Genomic DNA, 26,210 nt, shown 5'->3' with positions numbered 1-26,210 from the left:
TTCCTGGCCAGCCGTGTTCCCTCATAACACCGGTTCCCCTTCTCTGCTGCTTCTGCTCTCCTAGCTGCCTCCACCTGTTCCCATGGAAGGCGATCCTTACCAGCCAGGATCTCCTCCCATGTGTAGCAACCCTTTCCGTCCAATACGTCCTCCCAAGTCCATTTCTCCTGGTCCCGCTGCTGCTGCTGCAGCCGCTGCTGCCCGTTGCTACGCTGCTTGGTCCGAGATTGGTGGGTGCTTCTGTAACGGCAGCCTTCCCTCTCTTCACGAGAAGAGGGGGTGTAACAGAGATCAGACCAACACGCAGCGTAGCCAGTGCTCAACATATTTAATTTAACGAACTGTGAACACTACAACAATACAAAACAACAAAATGTGGCAAACCGAAACAGTCCTAGCTGGTGCAGACAAAACACAGAGACAGGAAACAACCACCCACAAAATCCCAACACAAAACAAGCCACCTATATATGATTCTCAATCAGGGACAACGATTGACAGCTGCCTCTGATTGAGAACCATATTAGGCTGAACACAAAAACAGACAAACTAGACACACAACATAGAATGCCCACCCAGCTCACGTCCTGACCAACACTAAAACAAGCAAAACACATAAGCACTATGGTCAGGACGTGACAGTGACACGGTTAGAGTCGATTTGAATGGGATTATTATGGGATGGAAAACCGATTGCTACAGTAGAATTGAAACGTATCAAGTAGGGTGAAAACTTGTAATGTGATTGGAGGACTAAGATTAGCTCCAAACATTACTGCAGATCAGTTTGCCTGGGATGGGATCCTAGATTCTAACATGGCTGTAGAGATGCTTGCCTGGGATGGGATCCTAGATTCTAACATGGCTGTAGAGATGCCTGCCTGGGATGGGATCCTAGATTCTAACATGGCTGTAGAGATGCTTGCCTGGGATGGGATCCTAGATTCTAACATGGCTGTAGAGATGTTTGCCTGGGATGGGATCCTAGATTCTAACATGGCTGTAGAGATGCCTGCCTGGGATGGGATCCTAGATTCTAACATGGCTGTAGAGATGCTTGGTGTGTGTTGTTTTTGACCTGTGTTCTTCTTCTAGGTCGTCTGACCCGCTGCGTGCGTTGCCCTGTGGCGTACCACGCTAATGACTACTGTATGGCGGCGGGCAGCGTAGTCCTGGCCAACAACAGCTTCCTGTGTCCCAACCACTTCATCCCCCGCAAGAACTGCAAGAACCATGAACACATCAACGTCAGCTGGTGCTTTGTCTGCTCAGAAGGTTGGTGACTGGTTGGATTGCTGTTAATGTTTAAGTTTAGTTTATTAATTCGACCATTTAAAAAAAAAAAAAAAAAGTGTAACGGATGTGAAATGGCTATCTAGTTAGCGGTGGTGTTCGCTAATAGCCTTTCAATCGGTGACGTCACTTGCTCTGAGACGTTGAAGTAGTGGTTCCCCTTGCTCTACAAGGGCCGCGGCTTTTGTGGAGCGATGGGTAACGATGCTTCGTGGGTGACTATTGTTGATGTGTGCAGAGGGTCCCTGGTTCGCACCCGGGTCGGGGCGAGGGGACGGTCTATAAAGTTAAACTGTTACACAAGCACAGATAAAACTTGAAAAAGCCATACATGCACATGAATAAAATCATTGAGGATAACACACAATAAAGTCTGGGACTTCTTTCCATTGTGGTCCTTTTGAGACAAGATGGCTAGACAAGATCGAACACAGTACGGCAGTGAAATAATAAAACTAAAACAGAGAAGAAGAACATCTCTCATCATTCCAGTTACATCATAGGGGTTATTTATATGGGCACAGAGGACATCAAACATATTTTTACTTTATTTTTTAAAGCTGTCCAGAGAGGATATTGTTTTTATGGGCAGAGGCAACTCATTCCATTCTGAGGCTCCAGTATACAAGAAAGTACCTTTCCCAGCATTACTCCTGAACCTGTATAAGCACACATCAGCAACACCTGATCTGGTGCTGTGATTGTGTGCATCCCTAACACGAGGAAAGTAATCACTTAGATATCTGGGCGCAGGACCATAAATACTCCTGTAAACCAAACCTAGGCTAATCTGGGACACCCTAGCCTCAACAGGCAGCCAGTTTAGTTCCTGAAAGCAGCTCCTGCCTATGTGAGTATGTGGACTCACCTTCAATACTACCCTGATCAGCTTATTCTGGGCTATCTGGAGTAGAGGTCGACCGATTAATCGGAATGTCCGATTAATTAGGGCCAATTTCAAGTTTTCATAACAATCGGAAATCGGTATTTTTGGACACCGATTTGGCCGATTTTTTATTATACTTTTTTTTTTACACCTTTATTTCACCTTTATTTAACTAGGCAAGTCAGTTAAGAACACATTCTTATTTTCAATGACGGCCTAGGAACAGGGGGTTAACTGCCTTGTTCAGGGACAGAACGACAGATTTTTACCTTGTCAGCTCGGGGGATTCAATCTTGCAACCTTACAGTTAACTAGTCCAACGCTCTAACCACCTGATTACATTGCACTCCACGAGGAGCCTGCCTGTTACGCGAATGCAGTAGAAGCCAAGGTAAGTTGCTAGCTAGCATTAAACTTATCTTATAAAAAACAATCAATCAATCATAATCACTAGTTAACTACACATGGTTGATGATATTACTAGTTTATCTAGCGTGTCCTGCGTTGCATATAATCGATGCGGTGTGTATCGTTGCTCCAACGTGTACCTAACCATAAACATCAATGCCTTTCTAAAAATCAATACACAGAAGTATATATATTTTAAACCTGCATATTTAGCTAAAAGAAATCCAGGTTAGCAGACAATATTAACCAGGTGAAATTGTGTCACTTCTCTTATGTTCATTGCACGCAGTCAGTGTATATGCAACAGTTTGGGCTGCCTAATTTGCCAGAATTTTACGTAATGATGACATAACATTGAAGGTTGTGCAATGTAACAGGAATATTTAGACTTATGGATGCCACTTATGGATGCCAGATAAAATACGGAACGGTTCCGTATTTCACTGAAAGAATAAACGTCTTGTTTTCGAGATGATAGTTTCCTGATTCGACCACATTAATGACCTACGGCTCGTATTTCTGTGTGTTATTATGTTATAACTAAGTCTATGATTTGATAGAGCAGTCTGACTGAACGGTGGTAGGCAGCAGCAGCCTCGTAAGCATTCATTCAAACAGCACTTTCCTGCTGTGCTTCAAGCCTATCAACTCCCGAGGTTAGGCTGGTGTAACCGATGTGAAATGGCTAGCTAGTTAGCGGGGTGCGCGCTAATAGCGTTTCAAACGTCACTCGCTCTGAGACTTGGAGTAGTTGTTCCCCTTGCTCTGCATGGGTAACGCTGCTTCGAGGGTGGCTGTTGTCGATGTGTTCCTGGTTCGAGCCCAGGTAGGAGCGAGGAGAGGGATGGAAGCTATACTGTTACACTGGCAATACTAAAGTGCCTATAAGAACATCCAATAGTCAAAGGTTAATGAAATACAAATGGTATAGAGAGAAATAGTCCTATAATTCCTATAATAACTACAACCTAAAACTTCTTACCTGGGAATATTGAAGACTCATGTTAAAAGGAACCACCAGCTTTCATATGTTCTCATGTTCTGAGCAAGGAACTTAAACCTTAGCGTTCTTACATGGCACATATTGCACTTTTACTTTCTTCTCCAACACTTTGTTTTTGCATTATTTAAACCAAATTGAACATGTTTCATTATTTATTTGAGGCTAAATAGATTTTATTGATGTATTATATTAAGTTAAAATAAGTGTTCATTCAGTATTGTTGTAATTGTCATTATTACAAATAGACAAAAAAAATCGTCCGATTAATTGGTATCGGCTTTTTTGGTCCCCCAATAATCGGTATCGGTATTGGCGTTGAAAAATCATAATCGGTCGACCTCTAATCTGGAGCTTCCCCTTCATAAGTTTAGATAAGCCCCCAAACCAGGAAGTACTAGCGTAGTCAAAATGGCATTGAATGAGGGCAGTAGCTAGCACTTTCATGGAGTCCTTATCAAGCAGCTTGGACTTTCTAGCCAAAAACGTAATCCTGGCATTAACCTTCCCTAGCACTTTATTGACCCTAACTCCACTCTGATTTCAGACGACCTACACAATTTAGGTCTGGATCCAAAAATAATTGCTTCAGTTTTCCCTAAGTGCAAAGATAGCTTATTATCTCCAAGCCATTTGCTAATGTTAGTAAGCTCTGTGCTAAGTATGCTCTCCAACATAGTTTTACTTTTGTGAGACACCAGAAGTGTAAAGTCATCCGCATAAAGAAAAAGACGGCAAGAACAAGCATCTTTCATATCGTTAATATACAATAAAAACAGCAGAGGCCCAAGCACGCTCCCCTGCGGAACGCCACAACTCATTGGTTTTGCCTGAGACAGTGAACCATTAACCTCTACTACACGCTCCCTTCCTGATAAATAGGACTTGATTGGTTAGTTGATTGAGTGTTGTCAGTGTTGCAGAGAGTCCATTATGCAAGGAGGAAGGAACCCGTATACAAATGTGGCGGTATTGTTATTAGAGGTAGAGTAATAATACGAGTAGGAGTGTGGTGGAAATCATATGTGGAGGACCTACGCTCCTCACAGAGTAAAGAGATTGAAGTGAAACATAAAGTGAAAAGAAGCATTCAGCCTCCCGTCCTGAGGTCATTGGGTCAGATCTGGTTGACTTGGTGTTTGAGCTGCACCTTCTCCTTTCTCCCTGCAGGGGGCAGTCTGTTGTGTTGCGAGTCTTGTCCTGCTGCCTTCCACCAAGAGTGTCTGAACATCGAGATGCCTGAGGGTAGCTGGTTCTGCAACGACTGCAAGGCCGGGAAGAAACCACACTTCAAGGACATCCTCTGGGTTAAAGTGGGAAGATACAAGTAAGAAACACCGTTCTGTAGAAATAGTATCCATGTGTTTGGTCAGAACCAACTGAGTGACACTTTAATCCCATGTCAACATATAAAAAAAGTAGCTCAAGAGCAGAACCTTGAAAGCCAGTTGTGTTGTTATTGATCAGAATCCCTATCTGTGTGTATAATCTGCGTCTACACTGAGTATACCAAACATACGGAACATCTTCCTAACGTTGAGTTGCCGACACACCGGCAGTCATGAGTCATGACCGCAGTAAAATTCTACATGACCATTGAGTCACGGTAATCTCCTCTTATGCGCTCTGGACATGCGTTGGTAGTACTCAAATTGCTAATTATCATCAGGTTGCTAATGGCCTTGTACTCAGGGCTCTATTGTCCCTCCATCAGGTCCTAATGGCCTTGTACTCAGGGCTCTATTGTCCCTCCATCAGGTCCTAATGGCCTTGTACTCAGGGCTCTATTGTCCCTCCATCAGGTCCTAATGGCCTTGTACTCAGGGCTCTATTGTCCCTCCATCAGGTTGCTAATGGCCTGATACTCAGGGCTCTATTGTCCCCCCATCAGGTCCTAATGGCCTTGTACTCAGGGCTCTATTGTCCCTCCATCAGGTCCTAATATCCTGATACTCAGGGCTCTATTGTCCCTCCATCAGGTTGGTAATAGCCTGGTACTCAGGGCTCTATTGTCCCTCCATCGGGTCCTAATATCCTGATACTCAGGGCTCTATTGTCCCTCCATCAGGTTGGTAATAGCCTGGTACTCAGGGCTCTATTGTCCCTCCATCAGGTCCTAATGGCCTGGTACTCAGGGCTCTATTGTCCCTCCATCAGGTCCTAATGGCCTTGTACTCAGGGCTCTATTGTCCCTCCATCAGGTCCTAATGGCCATGTACTCAGGGCTCTATTGTCCCTCCATCAGGTCCTAATATCCTGATACTCAGGGCTCTATTGTCCCTCCATCAGGTTGGTAATAGCCTGGTACTCAGGGCTCTATTGTCCCTCCATCAGGTCCTAATGGCCTGGTACTCAGGGCTCTATTGTCCCTCCATCAGGTCATAATGGCCTGGTACTCAGGGCTCTATTGTCTCTAACAACTCTGACATCAATGCAAATACAATATAATATCACATCAAACACTGATCATCAAAACAGTATCATTCTTTTAAAACTCACCTCACTGTGATTTGATCAATTTGAAGAAAGCAGTTCAACAACAGGTTGAAACTGAGTGGGACAACATGGTTCTTGTGGATGTTGTTTCAAAGCCAAACACAACTAAATGGACAGCGCTTTCTAAGGTGATGATTCATTCAAAACAACCATATGCATATTAGAGTTGATGCATATTCATAGGACTAACCTTGAAGATGAAGAAGGGGAAAAAATGATTAAAATAATGATTGTGCCGTTATGCAATATATATCCTACTGCATATTTGAAGAAGTTCAACAATAGGTTGAAACTGAGTGGGGGCTCTATTGCAGAAAAACAGAAAACAAAATTTATTTAAGATGTCGTTGGTACATAATTGGTATTTTCTATACTCTAGTAATGCCTCTGAGTGTAGACGGTATTATTATGCATACTGAATGGACTGGTTACCTTACGCTACGCTCCAAACTGTCTATCCATGAGACTGGGAGAGAACGTATAGGCCTAGGCGATGCTGTTGGTTCAGTGATTGTGCTGGGCGGCTAAGCCTACAGTTACAGTGAAATTAGATTCTGAATAGCCTAGTAATATTTCATTTATTAATAGGCTGACACATTACCTTTAGCTACAGAATGTCTCACCACCTTGCGTTTCCATCTCCTCCCCTCTCTCCTTCATTCCTTTCTTCAGCACGCAGAGAGAGAGAGAGAGCCTGTCAACAGTTTAGTGAAATATGTTTCGTTGTGAAAAACATGTTACTATGGATGTTCCTGAACAGATTTCACTTGGTTTCCCAAATGAAACACTGGGTAGCTGCAGGAACAAGGTTGGAAAGCACATAACATACAGAGTTTGGGAGGTATATCACCTGTCACTCAGCAGCGGCTGCCTGCTGCTCAACCTGTGGTTGATGCAGGAGGTAAATATAGTAAGTAGCCTACCTGGTGGGAAAGGCCTCCATTCGCTATTTGAGTGCATGTGGACAACACTTATTTTTTTATCTTGCCCCTGTTCCTGCCCCTTTGATAATGGGCCGTTCTAAATCGAAAAACAAATATTACATATTAGTAAAGACGAGATTAAATAGAAAATAGTCTGATGGGTAAAAATATGATCACTTGATGAGAGAACAGCTTATGCAGTCTGAGGTAAGGAACAGATCACAAGCTTTATTTTACGACTTTGTCAAATCGTCAATAGTCTATAGTCGCATCATGCAGACAATATCTTTTGATTTCTAACAAATTCTAAGGTTTGTATCATTCACAGCTAAAGTTGCCAAATAACTGTAAATCTAGTGTATAGGGCCTGTTCCAGATAATCACGTTACGTTTGACATAGCCACTTCATATGAGCACTCGCACCGGAATGGGAAACATATCCTATTTTATTCAGCTATGTTCAATTATATATTTTTCTTACTATAAAATCATATCATGTAAAATAATGGCACGGGACTTATAAACATATCTTGTCTGCTACATGAACAAGCCTACAGCCTATGGCATGGGTACGTCAATTTCATATCCTGTTCTTCTGAAATCTTTAGACCTGCCTAAAATAAATTAATGGATTTACTGTGATGGTGTATATTAAATGGATTTATTCTACTTTTTTAAATGTAGATGTTCCAATGGCTCATCAGCAGGCTGGAGGCTTGGAGATGCTAAACGTATTTATGTTAATTAGCGGTAAATTACCGTGAGTCCGGCAGTCTTTTGCATGACAATAACCAGCTGACAAAATTTCATGACCGCCACAGCCCTAGATGCTGGTCCATGTTGACTCCAATGCTTTCACACGGTTGTGTCAAGTTGGCTGGATGTCCTTTGGGTGGTGGACCATTCTTGATACACACAGGAAACTATTAAATGTGAAAAACCCAGCAGCGTTGCAGTTCTTCACACAACCCTGTGCCCCTGGCTCCTGCTACCAGACCCCGTTCAAAGACACTTAAATATTGTGTCTTGCCCATTCAACCTCAATGGCACACATATACAATCCATGTCTCAATTGTCTCAAGTCTTAAAAATCCTTCTTTAACCTGTCTCCTCCTCTTCAACTACACTGATTTGAAGTGGATTTAACATCAATAAGGGAGCATAGGCTGACCAGGTGAATCTAGGTGAAAGCTATGTCATGGAAAGAGCAGGTGTTCTTAATGTTTTTGTATAATCAGTGTATAATGTAACATCTGTATCTCCTCTCCTTTGTTCAGGTGGTGGCCTGCGGAGGTGTGTCTTCCTAAGAACGTCCCAGAGAACATCCTCCGTATGAAACACGAGGTGGGGGAGTTCCCCGTTCAGTTCTTTGGTTCTAAGGACTACGCCTGGACCTATCAGGCCAGAGTCTTCCCTTACATGGAGGGAGATGCCAACAACAAGGACAAGATGGGGAAGGGTTGTGACGCCATCTACAAGAAAGGTTAGAAAGAAACCTCCTTTACCTGGTTATTATAGAATATATGGCAAACAACAGACTTCATTTTAGAAAGAAATACCAAAGAACCTTTCCTATTTAGTGTATTAAAATGCCTTTTTGTCTATTTTGGCACCTTCTAAATGTTTTCTTCAAGTCTTAAACAATAGAGATGTTTCCAGGTACCACATGGCAGGGCTCAAAGTTTGCAATTTGAGATGTATTAGCTAGTTGATAATGCTAACTTCCGTTTCCTCTCAGCTCTGAATGAAGCTGCTGATCGGTTCAAAGCTCTTCAGGATGAGAAGGAGATGAGACAGCTTCAGGAGGACAGGAGGAACGACAAGAAACCTCCTCCCTACAGACACATCAAGGTACTGTCCCTTTAAACCTCCTCCCTACAGACACATCAAGGTACTGTCCCTTTAAACCTCCTCCCTACAGACACATCAAGGTACTGTCCCTTTAAACCTCCCTACAGACACATAAAGCTACGGTCCCTTTAAACTCCTCCCTACAGACACATCAAGGTACTGTCCCTTTAAACCTCCTCCCTACAGACACATCAAGGTACTGTCCCTTTAAACCTCCTCCCTACAGACACATCAAGGTACTGTCCCTTTAAACCTCCTCCCTACAGACACATCAAGGTACTGCCCCTTTAAACCTCCCTACAGACACATCAAGGTACTGACCCTTTAAACCTCCCTACAAACACATCAAGGTAATTCCCCTTTAAACCTCCTCCCTACAGACACATTAAGGTACTGCCCCTTTAAACCTCCTCCCTACAGACACATTAAGGTAGTGCCCCTTTAAACCTCCCTACAGACACATCAAGGTACTGTCCCTTTAAACCTCCTCCCTACAGACACATAAAGGTACGGTCCCTTTAAACCTCCCTACAGACACATCAAGGTACTGCCCCTTTAAACCTCCCTACAGACACATTAAGGTACTGCCCCTTTAAACCTCCTCCCTACAGACACATCAAGGTACTGCCCCTTTAATCCTCCACCCTATAGACACATCAAGGTAATGTCCCTTTAAACCTCCCTACAGACACATTAAGGTACTGCCCCTTTAAACCTCCCTACAGACACATCAAGGTACTGTCCCTTTAAACCTCCTCCCTACAGACACATAAAGGTACGGTCCCTTTAAACCTCCCTACAGACACATCAAGGTAATGCCCCTTTAAACCTCCTCCCTACAGACACATCAAGGTACTGCCCCTTTAAACCTCCTCCCTACAGACACATTAAGGTACTGCCCCTTTAAACCTTCTCCCTACAGACACGTCAAGGTACTGTCCCTTTAAACCTCCCTACAGACACGTCAAGGTACTGTCCCTTTAAACCTCCCTACAGACACATCAAGGTACTGCCCCTTTTAACCTCCTCCCTACAGACACATCAAGGTACTGCCCCTTTAAACCTCCTCCCTACAGACACATCAAGGTACTGTCCCTTTAAACCTCCCTACAGACACGTCAAGGTACTGTCCCTTTAAACCTCCCTACAGACACATCAAGGTACTGCCCCTTTTAACCTCCTCCCTACAGACACATCAAGGTACTGCCCCTTTAAACCTCCTCCCTACAGACACATCAAGGTACTGTCCCTTTAAACCTCCCTACAGACACATCAAGGTACTGCCCCTTTAAACCTCCTCCCTACAGACACATCAAGGTACTGTCCCTTTAAACCTCCTCCCTACAGACACATCAAAGTACTGTCCCTTTAAACCTCCCTACAGACACATCAAGGTACTGTCCCTTTAAACCTCCCTACAGACACATTAAGGTACTGTCCCTTTAAACCTCCCTACAGACACATCAAGGTACTGTCCCTTTAAACCTCCTCCCTACAGACACATCAAGGTAATGCCCCTTTAAACCTCCCTACAGACACATTAAGGTACTGCCCCTTTAAACCTCCTCCCTACAGACACATCAAGGTAATGTCCCTTTAAACCTCCCTACAGACACATTAAGGTACTGCCCCTTTAAACCTCCTCCCTACAGACACATAAAGGTACGGTCCCTTTAAACCTCCCTACAGACACATCAAGGTAATGCCCCTTTAAACCTCCTCCCTACAGACACATCAAGGTACTGCCCCTTTAAACCTCCTCCCTACAGACACATTAAGGTACTGCCCCTTTAAACCTTCTCCCTACAGACACGTCAAGGTACTGTCCCTTTAAACCTCCCTACAGACACGTCAAGGTACTGTCCCTTTAAACCTCCCTACAGACACGTCAAGGTACTGTCCCTTTAAACCTCCCTACAGACACACCAAGGTACTGCCCCTTTTAACCTCCTCCCTACAGACACATCAAGGTACTACCCCTTTAAACCTCCTCCCTACAGACACATCAAGGTACTGTCCCTTTAAACCTCCCTACAGACACATCAAGGTACTGTCCCTTTAAACCTCCCTACAGACACATCAAGGTACTGTCCCTTTAAACCTCCCTACAGACACATTAAGGTACTGTCCCTTTAAACCTCCCTACAGACACATCAAGGTACTGTCCCTTTAAACCTCCTCCCTACAGACACATCAAGGTACTGCCCCTTTAAACCACCTCCCTACAGACACATCAAGGTACTGTCCCTTTAAACCTCCCTACAGACACATCAAGGTACTGTCCCTTTTAACCCCCTCCCTACAGACACATCAAGGTACTGCCCCTTTAAACCACCTCCCTACAGACACATCAAGGTACTGCCCCTTTAAACCCCCTCCCTACAGACACATCAAGGTACTGTCCCTTTAAACCTCCTCCCTACAGACACATCAAGGTACTGTCCCTTTAAACCTCCTCCCTACAGACACATCAAGGTACTGTCCCTTTAAACCTTCTCCCTACAGACACATCAAGGTACTGTCCCTTTAAACCTCCTCCCTACAGACACATCAAGGTACTGTCCCTTTAAACCTCCCTACAGACACATCAAGGTACTGTCCCTTTAAACCTCCTCCCTACAGACACATCAAGGTACTGTCCCTTTAAACCTCCCTACAGACACATCAAGGTACTGCCCCTTTAAACCTCCTCCCTACAGACACATCAAAGTACTGTCCCTTTAAACCTCCCTACAGACACATAAAGGTACGGTCCCTTTAAACCTCCCTACAGACACATCAAGGTACTGCCCCTTTAAACCTCCCTACAGACACATTAAGGTACTGCCCCTTTAAACCTCCTCCCTACAGACACATCAAGGTACTGCCCCTTTAATCCTCCACCCTATAGACACATCAAGGTAATGTCCCTTTAAACCTCCCTACAGACACATTAAGGTACTGCCCCTTTAAACCTCCCTACAGACACATCAAGGTACTGTCCCTTTAAACCTCCTCCCTACAGACACATAAAGGTACGGTCCCTTTAAACCTCCCTACAGACACATCAAGGTAATGCCCCTTTAAACCTCCTCCCTACAGACACATCAAGGTACTGCCCCTTTAAACCTCCTCCCTACAGACACATTAAGGTACTGCCCCTTTAAACCTTCTCCCTACAGACACGTCAAGGTACTGTCCCTTTAAACCTCCCTACAGACACGTCAAGGTACTGTCCCTTTAAACCTCCCTACAGACACATCAAGGTACTGCCCCTTTTAACCTCCTCCCTACAGACACATCAAGGTACTGCCCCTTTAAACCTCCTCCCTACAGACACATCAAGGTACTGTCCCTTTAAACCTCCCTACAGACACGTCAAGGTACTGTCCCTTTAAACCTCCCTACAGACACATCAAGGTACTGCCCCTTTTAACCTCCTCCCTACAGACACATCAAGGTACTGCCCCTTTAAACCTCCTCCCTACAGACACATCAAGGTACTGTCCCTTTAAACCTCCCTACAGACACATCAAGGTACTGCCCCTTTAAACCTCCTCCCTACAGACACATCAAGGTACTGTCCCTTTAAACCTCCTCCCTACAGACACATCAAAGTACTGTCCCTTTAAACCTCCCTACAGACACATCAAGGTACTGTCCCTTTAAACCTCCCTACAGACACATTAAGGTACTGTCCCTTTAAACCTCCCTACAGACACATCAAGGTACTGTCCCTTTAAACCTCCTCCCTACAGACACATCAAGGTACTGCCCCTTTAAACCTCCCTACAGACACATTAAGGTACTGTCCCTTTAAACCTCCTCCCTACAGACACATCAAGGTACTGTCCCTTTAAACCTCCCTACAGACACATCAAGGTACTGTCCCTTTAAACCTCCTCCCTTCAGACACATCAAGGTACTGTCCCTTTTAACCCCCTCTCTACAGACACATCAAGGTACTGTCCCTTTAAACCTCCCTACAGACACATCAAGGTACTGTCCCTTTAAACCTCCTCCCTTCAGACACATCAAGGTACTGTCCCTTTAAACCTCCCTACAGACACATCAAGGTACTGTCCCTTTTAACCCCCTCTCTACAGACACATCAAGGTACTGTCCCTTTAAACCTTCTCCCTACAGACACATCAAGGTACTGTCCCTTTAAACCTTCTCCCTACAGACACATCAAGGTACTGTCCCTTTTAACCCCCTCCCTACAGACACATCAAGGTACTGTCCCTTTTAACCCCCTCCCTACAGACACATCAAGGTACTGTCCCTTTAAACCTCCTCCCTACAGACACATCAAGGTACTGTCCCTTTAAACCTCCTCCCTACAGACACATCAAGGTACTGTCCCTTTAAACCTCCCTACAGACACATCAAGGTACTGTCTCTTTAAACCTCCTCCCTACAGACACATCAAGGTACTGCCCCTTTAAACCTCCCTACAGACACATCAAGGTACTGTCCCTTTAAACCTCCCTACAGACACATCAAGGTACTGCCCCTTTTAACCCCCTCCCTACAGACACATCAAGGTACTGTCCCTTTAAACCTCCTCCCTACAGACACATCAAGGTACTGTCCCTTTAAACCTCCTCCCTACAGACAAATCAAGGTACTGTCTCTTTAAACCTCCTCCCTACAGACACATCAAGGTACTGCCCCTTTAAACCTCCCTACAGACACATCAAGGTACTGCCCCTTTAAACCTCCCTACAGACACATCAAGGTACTGTCCCTTTAAACCTCCTCCCTACAGACACATCAAGGTACCGCCCCTTTAAACCTCCTCCCTACAGACACATCAAGGTACCGCCCCTTTAAACCTCCCTACAGACACATCAAGGTACTTCCCCTTTAAACCACCTCCCTACAGACACATCAAGGTACTGTCTTGCATCCCCTGTTTGTCCCTCTCTTTGGTCCCTATTTGATTTGTCCTGCTACAGCTTCTCTCATGTTTGACGATTGAATAATACCTCAGTATTTTTACTCAAATCTCCCTTTGAGATCTATGCGTAATTCACGCAGAAGTCTGAATTGCATCCGCTTAATTCTTCCCCTCAGGTGAACCGACCAATCGGCAAGGTCCAGATCATCACGGCGGACCTATCGGAGGTGCCGCGCTGTAACTGCAAGGCGTCTGATGAGAACCCGTGTGGCATTGACTCAGAGTGTATCAACCGCATGTTGATGTATGAGTGCCACCCTCAGGTGTGTTTGGCAGGGGAGAGGTGTCTGAACCAGAGTTACACCAAGAGACAGTACACCCAGGTGGAGATCTTCAGGACCTTGTCACGAGGCTGGGGGCTACGGGGCGTCTCCGACATCAAGAAGGTACAGACTAGGGCATCAAACTACAACACAAAACAGTTCCCCCTGTGTTTCTGTTTTGTTTAGAGAAACATTCCGCCTTGTCCCCGCTACGGATCTGCGCTGCTGCCTACGTAATTGCCCCTTGTGGGATAAATCAAGTATTTTCAATTGAAATCAATTCCAAGGTCCTTTTCACCCGATTTGTTCTTTGTTTGTGTCTGTTTTAAGATGTGGACATACAGTAGTATATTTAGCCTCCATACCGCTGTGTCTGTTTTAAGATGTGGACATACAGTAGTATATTTAGCCTCCATACTGTAAAAGGTGTTGTGTATCAACTGGATTATAACCTGAGTCTGTGCTCTCCTCCCTCTCTCTCAGGGTGCATTTGTGAATGAGTACGTGGGGGAGGTGATAGACGAGGAGGAGTGCAGAGCCAGGATCAAACATGCTCAAGAGAATGACATCTGTAACTTCTACATGCTCACTCTGGACAAGGACCGGATCATAGACGCTGGACCCAAGGGGAACCAGGCGAGGTTCATGAATCACTGCTGCCAGCCCAACTGTGAGACCCAGAAGTGGACGGTAAACGGAGACACCAGGGTGGGGCTCTTTGCCCTGGAGGACATCCCCAAAGGTCAGAGGAAGTACTAACAAACCTACTGGAGCCTGGTTCCATTTCTGTAACTAACTCCTGGAGCCTGGTACCATTTCTGTAACTAACTCCTGGAGCCTGGTACCATTTCTGTAACTAACTCCCGGAGCCTGGTACCATTTCTGTTACTAACTCCTGGAGCCTGGTACCATTTCTGTTACTAACTCCTGGAGCCTGGTACCATTTCTGTTACTAACTCCTGGAGCCTGGTACCATTTCTGTTACTATCTCCTGGAGCCTGGTTCCATTTCTGTTACTAACTCCTGGAGCCTGGTACCATTTCTGTTACTATCTCCTGGAGCCTGGTTCCATTTCTGTTACTAACTCCTGGAGCCTGGTACCATTTCTGTTACTAACTCCTGGAGCCTGGTTCCATTTCTGTTACTAACTCTTGGAGCCTGGTACCATTTCTGTTACTATCTCCTGGAGCCTGGTACCATTTCTGTAACTAACTCCCGGAGCCTGGTACCATTTCTGTTACTAACTCCCGGAGCCTGGTTCCATTTCTGTTACTAACTCCTGGAGCCTGGTACCATTTCTGTTACTAACTCCTGGAGCCTGGTTCCATTTCTGTTACTAACTCCCGGAGCCTGGTACCATTTCTGTCACTAACTCCTGGAGCCTGGTACCATTTCTGTTACTAACTCCTGGAGCCTGGTTCCATTTCTGTTACTAACTCCTGGAGCCTGGTTCCATTTCTGTTACTAACTCTTGGAGCCTGGTACCATTTCTGTTACTATCTCCTGGAGCCTGGTACCATTTCTGTAACTAACTCCCGGAGCCTGGTACCATTTCTGTTACTAACTCCTGGAGCCTGGTACCATTTCTGTAACTAACTCCTGGAGCCTGGTTCCATTTCTGTAACTAACTCCTGGAGCCTGGTACCATTTCTGTTACTATCTCCTGGAGCCTGGTACCATTTCTGTTACTAACTCCTGGAGCCTGCTTCCATTTCTGTTACTAACTCTTGGAGCCTGGTACCATTTCTGTTACTAACTCCCGGAGCCTGGTACCATTTCTGTTACTAACTCCCGGAGCCTGGTACCATTTCTGTTACTAACTCCCGGAGCCTGGTTCCATTTCTGTAACTAACTCCTGGAGCCTGGTACCATTTCTGTTACTAACTCCCGGAGCCTGGTTCCATTTCTGTAACTAACTCCTGGAGCCTGGTACCATTTCTGTTACTAACTCCTGGAGCCTGGTTCCATTTCTGTAACTAACTCCTGGAGCCTGGTTCCATTTCTGTAATTAACTCCTGGAGCCTGGTTCCATTTCTGTAACTAACTCCTGGAGCCTGGTTCCATTTCTGTAACTAACTCCTGGAGCCTGGTACCATTTCTGTTACTATCTCCTGGAGCCTGGTACCATTTCTGTTACTATCTCCTGGAGCCTGGTTCCATTTCTGTAACTAACTCCTGGAGCCTGGTACCATTTCTGTTACTAACTCCCGGAGCCTGGTACCATTTCTGTTACTAACTCCCGGAGCCTGGTACCATTTCTGTTACTAACTCCTGGAGCCTGGTACCATTTCTGTTACTATCTCCAGGAGCCTGGTACCATTTCTGTAACTAACTCCTGGATCCTGGTACCATTTCTGTTACTAACTCCTGGAGCCTGGTACCATTTCTGTTACTAACTCCCGGAGCCTGGTACCATTTCTGTTACTAACTCCTGGAGCCTGGTACCATTTCTGTTACTAACTCCTGGAGCCTGGTACCATTTCTGTTACTAACTCCCGGAGCCTGGTTCCATTTCTGTTACTAACTCCTGGAGCATGGTACCATTTCTGTTACTAACTCCTGGAGCCTGGTTCCATTTCTGTTACTAACTCCTGGAGCCTGGTACCATTTCTGTTACTAACTCCCGGAGCCTGGTTCCATTTCTGTTACTAACTCCTGGAGCATGGTACCATTTCTGTTACTAACTCCTGGAGCCTGGTTCCATTTCTGTTACTAACTCCTGGAGCCTGGTACCATTTCTGTTACTAACTCCTGGAGCCTGATACCATTTCTGTTACTAACTCCCGGAGCCTGGTACCATTTCTGTTACTAACTCCCGGAGCCTGGTACCATTTCTGTTACTAACTCCTGGAGCCTGGTACCATTTCTGTTACTATCTCCAGGAGCCTGGTACCATTTCTGTAACTAACTCCTGGAGCCTGGTACCATTTCTGTTACTAACTCCCGGAGCCTGGTACCATTTCTGTAACTAACTCCCGGAGCCTGGTACCATTTCTGTTACTAACTCCCGGAGCCTGGTACCATTTCTGTTACTAACTCCCGGAGCCTGGTACCATTTCTGTAACTAACTCCTGGAGCCTGGTACCATTTCTGTTACTAACTCCTGGAGCCTGGTACCATTTCTGTTACTAACTCCTGGAGCCTGGTACAATTTCTGTTACTAACTCCCGGAGCCTGGTACCATTTCTGTTACTAACTCCTGGAGCCTGGTACCATTTCTGTTACTAACTCCTGGAGCCTGGTACCATTTCTGTTACTAACTTCTGGAGCCTGGTACCATTTCTGTAACTAACTCCCGGAGCCTGGTACCATTTCTGTAACTAACTCCCGGAGCCTGGTACCATTTCTGTTACTAACTCCCGGAGCCTGGTACCATTTCTGTTACTATCTCCTGGAGCCTGGTACCATTTCTGTTACTAACTCCTGGAGCCTGGTACCATTTCTGTTACTAACTCCCGGAGCCTGGTACCATTTCTGTTACTATCTCCTGGAGCCTGGTACCATTTCTGTTACTATCTCCTGGAGCCTGGTACCATTTCTGTTACTATCTCCTGGAGCCTGGTTCCATTTCTGTAACTAACTCCTGGAGCCTGGTACCATTTCTGTTACTAACTCCCGGAGCCTGGTACCATTTCTGTTACTATCTCCTGGAGCCTGGTACCATTTCTGTAACTAACTCCTGGAGCCTGGTACCATTTCTGTTACTAACTCCTGGAGCCTGGTACCATTTCTGTTACTAACTCCACTTCAGGCACTAGGGCTAGTGACCAAAAGTGTCTTTGTAATTTGTAAAGATTCAGAAGGTAACTGTGAAGAAACACGACAAAAGAAACAAACCTAATTGTTCCTTAATTATGGACTATGATATCAACTCTGTTGGCCTAGTTAGAATAGGAATACATCTACCTGTACAGTACTTGTGTATTTTTATTTGTGTGCAGGTGTGGAGCTGACCTTCAACTACAACCTGGAGTGTCTTGGTAACGGGAAGACGGTGTGTAAATGTGGAGCGTCCAACTGTTCCGGGTTCCTGGGGGTTCGACCAAAGGTAAGGCTCTGAGAGTGACGAATGTCAACATGCAAAACATTTGAATTAAAATTGTACTTGTCTACTAGACACTCTTATCTAGAGAAATGTAAAGTAAGTGCTTTTATTTGTTTACTGTGTGATGAAGATGAGTTATACTATAAAAAGTAAAGGTAGACTGGTGAATATAGCAGTCTGAAGGTAGACTGGGGAATATAGCATTCTAAAGGTAGACTGGTGAATATAGCAGTCTAAAGGTAGACTGGTGAATATAGCAGTCTAAAGGTAGACTGGTGAATATAGCAGTCTGAAGGTAGACTGGGGAATATAGCATTCTAAAGGTAGACTGGGGAATATAGCAGTCTAAAGATAGACTGGTGAATATAGCAGCCTAAAGGTAGACTGGTGAATATAGCAGCCTAAAGGTAGACTGGTGAATATAGCAGCCTAAAGGCAGACTGGTGAATATAGCAGTCTAAAGGTAGACTGGTGAATATAGCAGCCTAAAGGCAGACTGGTGAATATAGCAGTCTAAAGGTAGACTAGATAGCAGTCTAAAGGTAGACTGGTGAATATAGCAGCCTAAAGGTAGACTGGTGAATATAGCAGCCTAAAGGCAGACTGGTGAATATAGCAGTCTAAAGGTAGACTGGTGAATATAGCAGCCTAAAGGTAGACTGGGGAATATAGCAGTCTAAAGTAATGGCCTGTGTGTGCGTGTGTCTGTCTCCCAGAACCAGCTGTCTAAAGCACGGGAAGGAAGAGAACTAAAGGAGGGCAAGAAGAAGGTTCTGGTGAAGAGGAAGCCTCAGCTGGAGGTGACGAAGGAGAGGGAGGACGAGTGTTTCAGCTGTGGGGACGGAGGACAGATCGTGTCCTGTAAGAAGCCAGGATGTCCCAAGGTCTACCACGCAGACTGTCTCAACCTGGCCAAGAGACCTGCAGGTGAGTGAAGGGGCGAGAAACCACCTCCCCCATGAAGGCTCTTTGACCCAAAATGGCTGTTATATTATGTGTGATTATGAATGGGACTTGCCTAAGAGGTTGTTGTCTGTAGATTCTTTTGTCCTTAGAATTCATCAGCAAGGGATTTGGACATGGGGGGGGGGGGGTAACTTCCCACTGGGAACACAGCATAATTTCAACATGAATAATTGGATAATATTTGGTTGAGATGTTGGATCAATGAGATTACAACCGACTGTATATTCACCCACTCAAAAAGATAGCCAAAAGTTAGTTGAATTTCCTATTTGGTATTTGGTATTTTATTAGGATCCCCATTAGCTGTTGCAAAAGCAGCAGCTACTCTTCCTGGGGTCCACACCAAACATGAAACATGACATAACACAGAACAGGAACAGCTCAAGGACAGAATGACATACATTTCAAACTATCACTATGCTTTCAACCATCTAAAAGTACAATCGATTTCCAATGGAAAAACAATGTCTGGTTTTTGGTTGAGTTGTCACCCAAATGTCTATCATTGCACTTTCAACCATTTAAAAGCCCAGAAAAGTTAAAATGTCAGATATGTTGTTTATTTATACAACAGATTATTGTGTTATCACTGTGCTTCATCTAATAGCACAACCAAATGACCTGGATTACAGTTAAGATTGCATTAAAAGTACATAGCGCAGTGACCAATGCTTTTTGAGATTCTGGTCAGTTTACTACAGGTATTGTGACGATCTCCATAGACCTGCGATGACCTATGCATGCTACCTGGGACATGCACGCTTTATATGATTACATAAGAAGATATTAGTTACAGTAACCTTAAAATGTGGCCATGAATGTGTTACTCATTTTAAGGTAGAATTTTTTATTTGTTTTACATTAACCTTAAAGAGATTCTCTGGTACTTTTGACTACTTTTTAGCCAGTAGTTTTTGAAAGTAGCGTCCACGATCACGAAAGTGGTCCCCCAAAAAATTGCGTACTATGTTTCAAATGTGCAGATATGTGCACCACGTCGTTGTTCTCTCGCTCTACTGTATATGGGTCTCGCTATCTGTCACTCCAATGGCGAGGGGCTGGAGATAATTGGCTGAAACTCTAATTGCTAGGGGGCTGGCCCATGTGAAGGTAAATGTAGGGAAAATGGCGCTGCACAGCTTCCAGAAAACAGTTGCTTTCAAGCTAGGGATTTCGTGGCTAATTAATAGATTATGCGTGTATGAACTACACATTGACACATCCAGCCCAAAGTGTGAGGTTTAAAAAATACTTACCGGAGCATGTCTTTAACTTTAGGCTATACTGTGTTACAAAAGTAGGCCTAATATTAAATTGTGTTTGGTTGTCAATGCAACCAAATATCACCATTTGAAGGAGATTTATCTTCTGCTTGGAATGTTCCATCTGACTTAATCCCATTCCTTAACTTTTATTTTTGATTGAATTGGAGACTTGAATCCAACATATAATTTGTTTACTTGTCGACAAGTTAATAGGCTATTTATTGTATTTCAAAAATTATATTGAAATGTGTTTGGTTGTCAACGCAACCAAATATCAACATTTGAAGGAGATTTATCTTCGGCTTGGATAGTTCTATCTGTGCCACTGACTTAGTCTGGTTTAATTCTTTAATTTATATTTTTGGTTGAGATGGAGATCGGAATCCAACATTTCAACTGTTCATTTGTAGACAAACTGGATTTACAGCCAGACTAAGTCAGTGGCACAGATGGAAGAATCTAAGCAGAAGATACAGTGCAATTGGAAATTATTTAGACCCCTTTGAATTTTTCCACATTTCGTGACGTTACAGCCTTATTCTAAAATGTATTAAATAAATAGAAATCCTCAATCTACACACAATACCCCATAATGACAAAGCAAAAACAGGGCAAAGTATTACAAATAAAAAACTGTTATTACATCTCAATAAGTATTTAGACCCTTCTGCATATCCTCTCAAGCTCAGCCTGTATTTGGGGAGTTTCTCCGGTTCTTCTCTGCAGATCCTCTTAAGCTCAGCCTCGAGTCTTCTTGGGTATGATGCTACAAGCTTGGCACACCTGTATTTGGGGAGTGTCTCCCATTCTTCTCTGCAGATCCTCTCAAGCTCAGCCTCGAGTCTTCTTGGGTATGATGCTACAAGCTTGGCACACCTGTATTTGGGGAGTTTCTTCCATTGTTCTCTGCAGATCCTCTCAAGCTCAGCCTCGAGTCTTCTTGAGTATGATGCTACAAGCTTGGCACACCTGTATTTGGGGAGTTTCTCCCATTCTTCTCTGCACATCCTCTCAAGCTCAGCCTCGAGTGTTCTTGGGTATGATGCTACAAGCTTGGCACACCTGTATTTGGGGAGTTTCTCCCATTCTTCTCTGCAGATCCTCTCAAGCTCAGCCTCGAGTCTTCTTGGGTACGATGCTACAAGCTTGGCACACCTGTATTTGGGGAGTTTCTCCGGTTCTTCCCTGCAGATCCTCTCAAGCTCAGCCTCGAGTCTTCTTGGGTATGATGCTACACGCTTGGCACACCTGTATTTGGGGAGTTTCTCCCATTCTTCTCTGCAGATCCTCTCAAGCTCAGCCTCGAGTCTTCTTGGGTATGGTGCTACAAGCTTGGCACACCTGTATTTGGGGAGTTTCTCCGGTTCTTCCCTGCAGATCCTCTCAAGCTCAGCCTCGAGTCTTCTTGGGTATGATGCTACACGCTTGGCGCACCCGTATTTGGGGAGTTTCTCCCATTCTTCTCTGCAGATCCTCTCAAGCTCAGCCTCGAGTCTTCTTGGGTATGGTGCTACAAGCTTGGCACACCTGTATTTGGGGAGTTTCTCCGGTTCTTCCCTGCAGATCCTCTCAAGCTCAGCCTCGAGTCTTCTTGGGTATGATGCTACAAGCTTGGCGCACCCGTATTTGGGGAGTTTGTCCCATTCTTCTCTGCAGATCCTCTCAAGCTGTGTCAGGTTGGATGGGGAGCGACGCTGCACAGCTATTTTCAGGTCTCTCCAGAGATGTTCGATCGGTTTCAAGTCCAGGCTCTGGCTGGCCCACTCAAGGACATTCAGAGAATTGTTCCGACGCCACTCCGGCGTTGTCTTAGCTGTGTGCTTAGGGTCGTTATCCTGTTGGAAGGTGAACCTTCGCCCCAGTCTGAAGTCATGAGCGCTCTGGAGCAGGTATTCATCAAGGATCTCTCTGTACTTTGCTCAGTTCATCTTCCCTCGATCCTGACTAGTCTCCCAGTCGCTGCCGCTGAAAAACATACCCACAGAATGATGCTGCCACCACCATGCTTCACTGTAAGGATGGTGCCAGGTTTCCTGCAGACGTGACACTTGGCATTCAGGATAAAGGTTTCAATCTTGGTTTCATCAGACCAGAGAATCTTGTTTCTCATGGTCTGAGAGTCATTTAGGTGCCTTTTGGGAAACTCCAAGCGGGCTGTCATATGCCTTTTGCTGAGGAGTGGCTTCCGTCTGGCCACTCTACCATAAAGGCCTGATTGGTGGAGTGTTGCAGAGAAAGAGTTCTACCATCTCCACAGAGGAACTCTGGAGCTCTGTCACAGTGACCATCGGGTTCTTGGTCACCTCCCTAACCAAGGCCCTTCTCCCCTGATTGCTTAGTTTGGCCGGCGGCCAGGTCTAGGAAGAGTCTTGGTGGTTCCAAACTTCTTCCAATTAAGAATGATGGAGGCCACTGTGTTTTTGGGGACCTTCAATGCTGCATACATTTTTTGGTACCCTTCCCTAGATCTGTGCCTCAACACAATCCTGTCTCGGAGCTCTAAGGACAGTTTCTTCAACCTCATGGCTTGGTTATGGCTCTGACATGCACTGTCAACTGTGGGGCCTTATATGGACAGGTAAGTGCCTTTCCAAATCATGTACAATCAATTGAATTTACCACAGGTGGACTCCAATCAAGTTGTAAAAACATCTCAAGGATGATCAATGGAAACAGGATGCACCTGAGCTCAATTTCGAGTCTCATAGCAAAGGGTCTGAATACGTATGTAAATAAGGTATTTCATTTTAATTTGTTTTATACAGTTGCTAAATAAAAAACAGTTTTTGCTTTGTCGTTATAGGGTATTGTGTGTAGATTAATGTAATAAATTGTAGAATAAGTCTGTAATATTTTCCGAATGCTGTACATCTCCTTCAAATGTTGATATTTGGTTGCATTGACAACCAAACACAATTCATCATCACTAAATATCATTAAATATTAAATCAACCAGGGCTTGAAACGCTATGCCTTTTTATATTGTCTATTTTTAGTTGAATCCTTGGTTGAATTTAAACCATATCTATTGATGACTTCCCTAATGCTATATAGGCCTAAATAGTATCATTGAGTATATAGTGATAAATAATGGTCACATTTCATTTGCTCTGTTAAACCTACCGTTTGGAATGACTTCAATAGCAACAGTGAATCTATTTTGTTTTTAAGTGGAGATCTTTCTAAGATCATTCTCACGATAGCACATTGGTAATAGTCAGTGACAAACAGCATAGCTGGGTTTGGTTAAAACCCTGGATGAGAGACCAAAGGGTAGCTGTAGATAAAACAATTCTCCAGTAGGAGGTGCTGCCGAGCCTATAGGTTTTTTTCTTTGGATAGTTGATATAACGTTGAAGAGCTGACGTTGTTTTAAAGGTACAAATTCAACATATTTTATACAAGGTTTGTCTATGTTGAAATGTGGTTACCATGATGACATAATCCTGTGGATGAAATGTCACCCTGAAAACAACATTTTTCATTGACTACTTTTTTCAAATCCAATTTATTTTCTACGTAGATTCCACGTCACAATACGCTAATAAATTACGCTGAAACAATGTTGATTCAACCAGATTGTGCCCAGGGGGTTAGATTGATTTAGTACATCGGAGAAGGAAAGAAATTGTAGTAGTAATTTTAGCTTTTGTTCAACCCTCAAAGCTGGAGTTTCCTGAAGGAGCGTAAGGATCTGTACTACATGAATGTGTCTGGTGATCTCTGTTGTAGCAATGATTCTGTGTCTGTATTCCAAGGCCGTTGGGAGTGCCCCTGGCACCAGTGTGACATCTGCGGTCATGAGGCAGCCTCCTTCTGTGAGATGTGTCCCAGCTCCTTCTGCACGCAGCACCGTGAGGGCTTGCTCTTCATCTCTAAGATAGACGGGCGGCTCGCCTGCAACGATCACGACCCCTGTGGACCCGAGCCCCTGGAACCAGGGGAGATCAGGGAGTATGTACCTCCTGGAGGCATGCCTCTCCCTCACCTCCTCACCCACCCCCAGGGTCTGGTCCCACCCAGGCCTGGTTCCACCACTGCTGGTTCTATCTCCGCCACAGTTGCCCCAGGCCTGGCCCAGGACTCGCTACTGCCCCCTACAGGGAGCCTGTTCCTCAACACCTCCCAGACCTCCAACACTTTCTCATACGGATCACCTAGCAGTCCCTACATGTCTGATAGTCAAATACTGCACTTCTCCCCTCCTTCTCCCCCCTCCTCCTACAAGGATGAGAAAGAGGAGGAGGATGGAGAGCTGGAAGACGGACAGGTGGATGGGATAGAAGAGGACGCGGAGGAGGACGAAGGAGAGGAAGAAGAGGAGGAGGAGGATGGAGAGGACGAGGAGGAAGAAGAGGCGATGGAGGTATTTGAGGATGAGGAGGAAGAAGATGAGCAGTATGAGGGCGGACTAGGAGAGGAGGAGGAAGGGGGAGATGTGTATGATACCTGGGGGGACTACATGGAGGAGGAGCCAGATGATGAGGGGGAGGTAGAGGGAGAGGAGTGGGGGAGGGTGGAGGACGAAGAGAAATGAACTCCGTTTACATCCCTCCCCCTTGTGTCTTCCATTCCTTCTTAGATCTATCCATCTCTACGAAAATACTGTTTCTCTAGCTCTCATCTCACTAGAGTGACATTCAGATGGACAGACAATGAGAGACAGAGAGAGAGAGATTGTCCTGGTGGTACCAAGTGAAATACGAAGCTGCCTTTGTGTTCGTACTGCATAGCCTTCCTATCCCCAGCACAGCACAGCATAGCACAGTGTGGGCTGGACTAACGTTGCGTAAGGGATAGGAAGTGGTGCTAAGGGGCTGGGAGGACTGCTCTGGTCAGCCTCTGGTCCTTCTGTTGATATGTTATTAGTGTCTGGTGCTGTTTTTCTTCCTCTCAGAAAAGTTGTTTACATTTTTGTTCTTGCTTTTTTTTTTACAATTGGAAAACAAAAAAGGATGGGCAACCTCACTCAGCCACACCCTGCCTACACCGGCCATGTTGCAAAATAAATGTACAAATACATGTTATTCAATAATTTCATCCACACTGCTTACACACGTCAACTAACCTCTTTGATTCCTAACTCTAAAATAGAACTTGGTTCTATTTGAGACACTCAATGCGCTGTAAGTCCCACATCTCTCATATCCTTTTTGGTTTTCAAGAAGATACAACCCAACATGGTTGCTTGAAAGGAGAAACCTGGAGATATTAATCAAAGATAGCTAGGTTTCCCTTTTTATCTGTGGATTATTCGTTGGAATGGAGCGACACACAGCTAAGAATGGGACCACATGCATGGGCTTCCGAGTGGTGCAGCGGTCTAAGGCACTGCATCTCAGTGCTAAAGGCGTCGCTACAGACACCCTGGTTCGAATCCAGGCTGTATTACAACCGGCCGTGATTGGGAGTCCCGTAGGGCGGCGCACAACTGGCCCAGCATCGTCCGGGTTTGGCCGGTGTAGGCCGTCATTGTAAATAAGAATTTGTTCTTAACTGACTTGCCTGGTTAAATAAAGGTTACATTTTCTTTTTTTTTTACAAAATGATCAGGTAAAATAACAACCCAATGTTCATCTCCCAGGACAAACCGCTAACAACAGCTATCTAGCTTATTGTCCATGAATGTTTCATGTGTGTTTCAACCTGGCCCCAAATGAATATAGTTGGATCACAGTTGGTTTTGTTATTTTAACCTGTGTGTCATGGCGTCTAGTTCGAATAGACAAAATCAACACGCGCGGGGTCGGTGTAGCCATGGTGTTAGATTTAGGAGCTCGACCAGTTATCAAGAATAATCAACGATATGCTCTCAATGATCACTGATTTTAAAAAGCCATAACTAACTACTGGTTTGGACTTATAACATTGT

The 26,210-nt window shown here is 44.7% G+C and overlaps 2 protein-coding genes across 2 annotated transcripts in view; one reads left to right on the top strand and one right to left on the bottom strand.

Annotated features, from left to right (window-relative positions):
- The window catches only part of nsd1a (nuclear receptor binding SET domain protein 1a), a gene marked incomplete at its 3' end in the record, with an annotated part of 36,243 nt that extends 11,581 nt beyond the window's left edge, over window positions 1-24,662 (top strand). The window contains exons 12-20 of the mRNA XM_038992886.1: window positions 1,096-1,275; window positions 4,758-4,914; window positions 8,284-8,489; window positions 8,745-8,857; window positions 13,916-14,185; window positions 14,546-14,804; window positions 18,004-18,110; window positions 18,824-19,034; window positions 24,097-24,662. Coding sequence (XP_038848814.1) covers window positions 1,096-1,275; window positions 4,758-4,914; window positions 8,284-8,489; window positions 8,745-8,857; window positions 13,916-14,185; window positions 14,546-14,804; window positions 18,004-18,110; window positions 18,824-19,034; window positions 24,097-24,662 — 2,069 coding nt within the window. The remainder of the gene's footprint in view (window positions 1-1,095; window positions 1,276-4,757; window positions 4,915-8,283; window positions 8,490-8,744; window positions 8,858-13,915; window positions 14,186-14,545; window positions 14,805-18,003; window positions 18,111-18,823; window positions 19,035-24,096) is intronic.
- LOC120048907 (probable E3 ubiquitin-protein ligase MID2) overlaps window positions 1-26,210 on the bottom strand; it is a 1,198,409-nt gene that overhangs the window by 793,447 nt on the left and 378,752 nt on the right. The gene's annotated exons all lie outside the window — the stretch shown is intronic.

The sequence above is a fragment of the Salvelinus namaycush genome, chromosome 5 (assembly GCF_016432855.1).
Source record: "Salvelinus namaycush isolate Seneca chromosome 5, SaNama_1.0, whole genome shotgun sequence".
Classification (NCBI taxonomy): Eukaryota; Metazoa; Chordata; class Actinopteri; order Salmoniformes; family Salmonidae; genus Salvelinus; species Salvelinus namaycush.
This window is presented reverse-complemented; position numbering and strand designations above follow the sequence as displayed.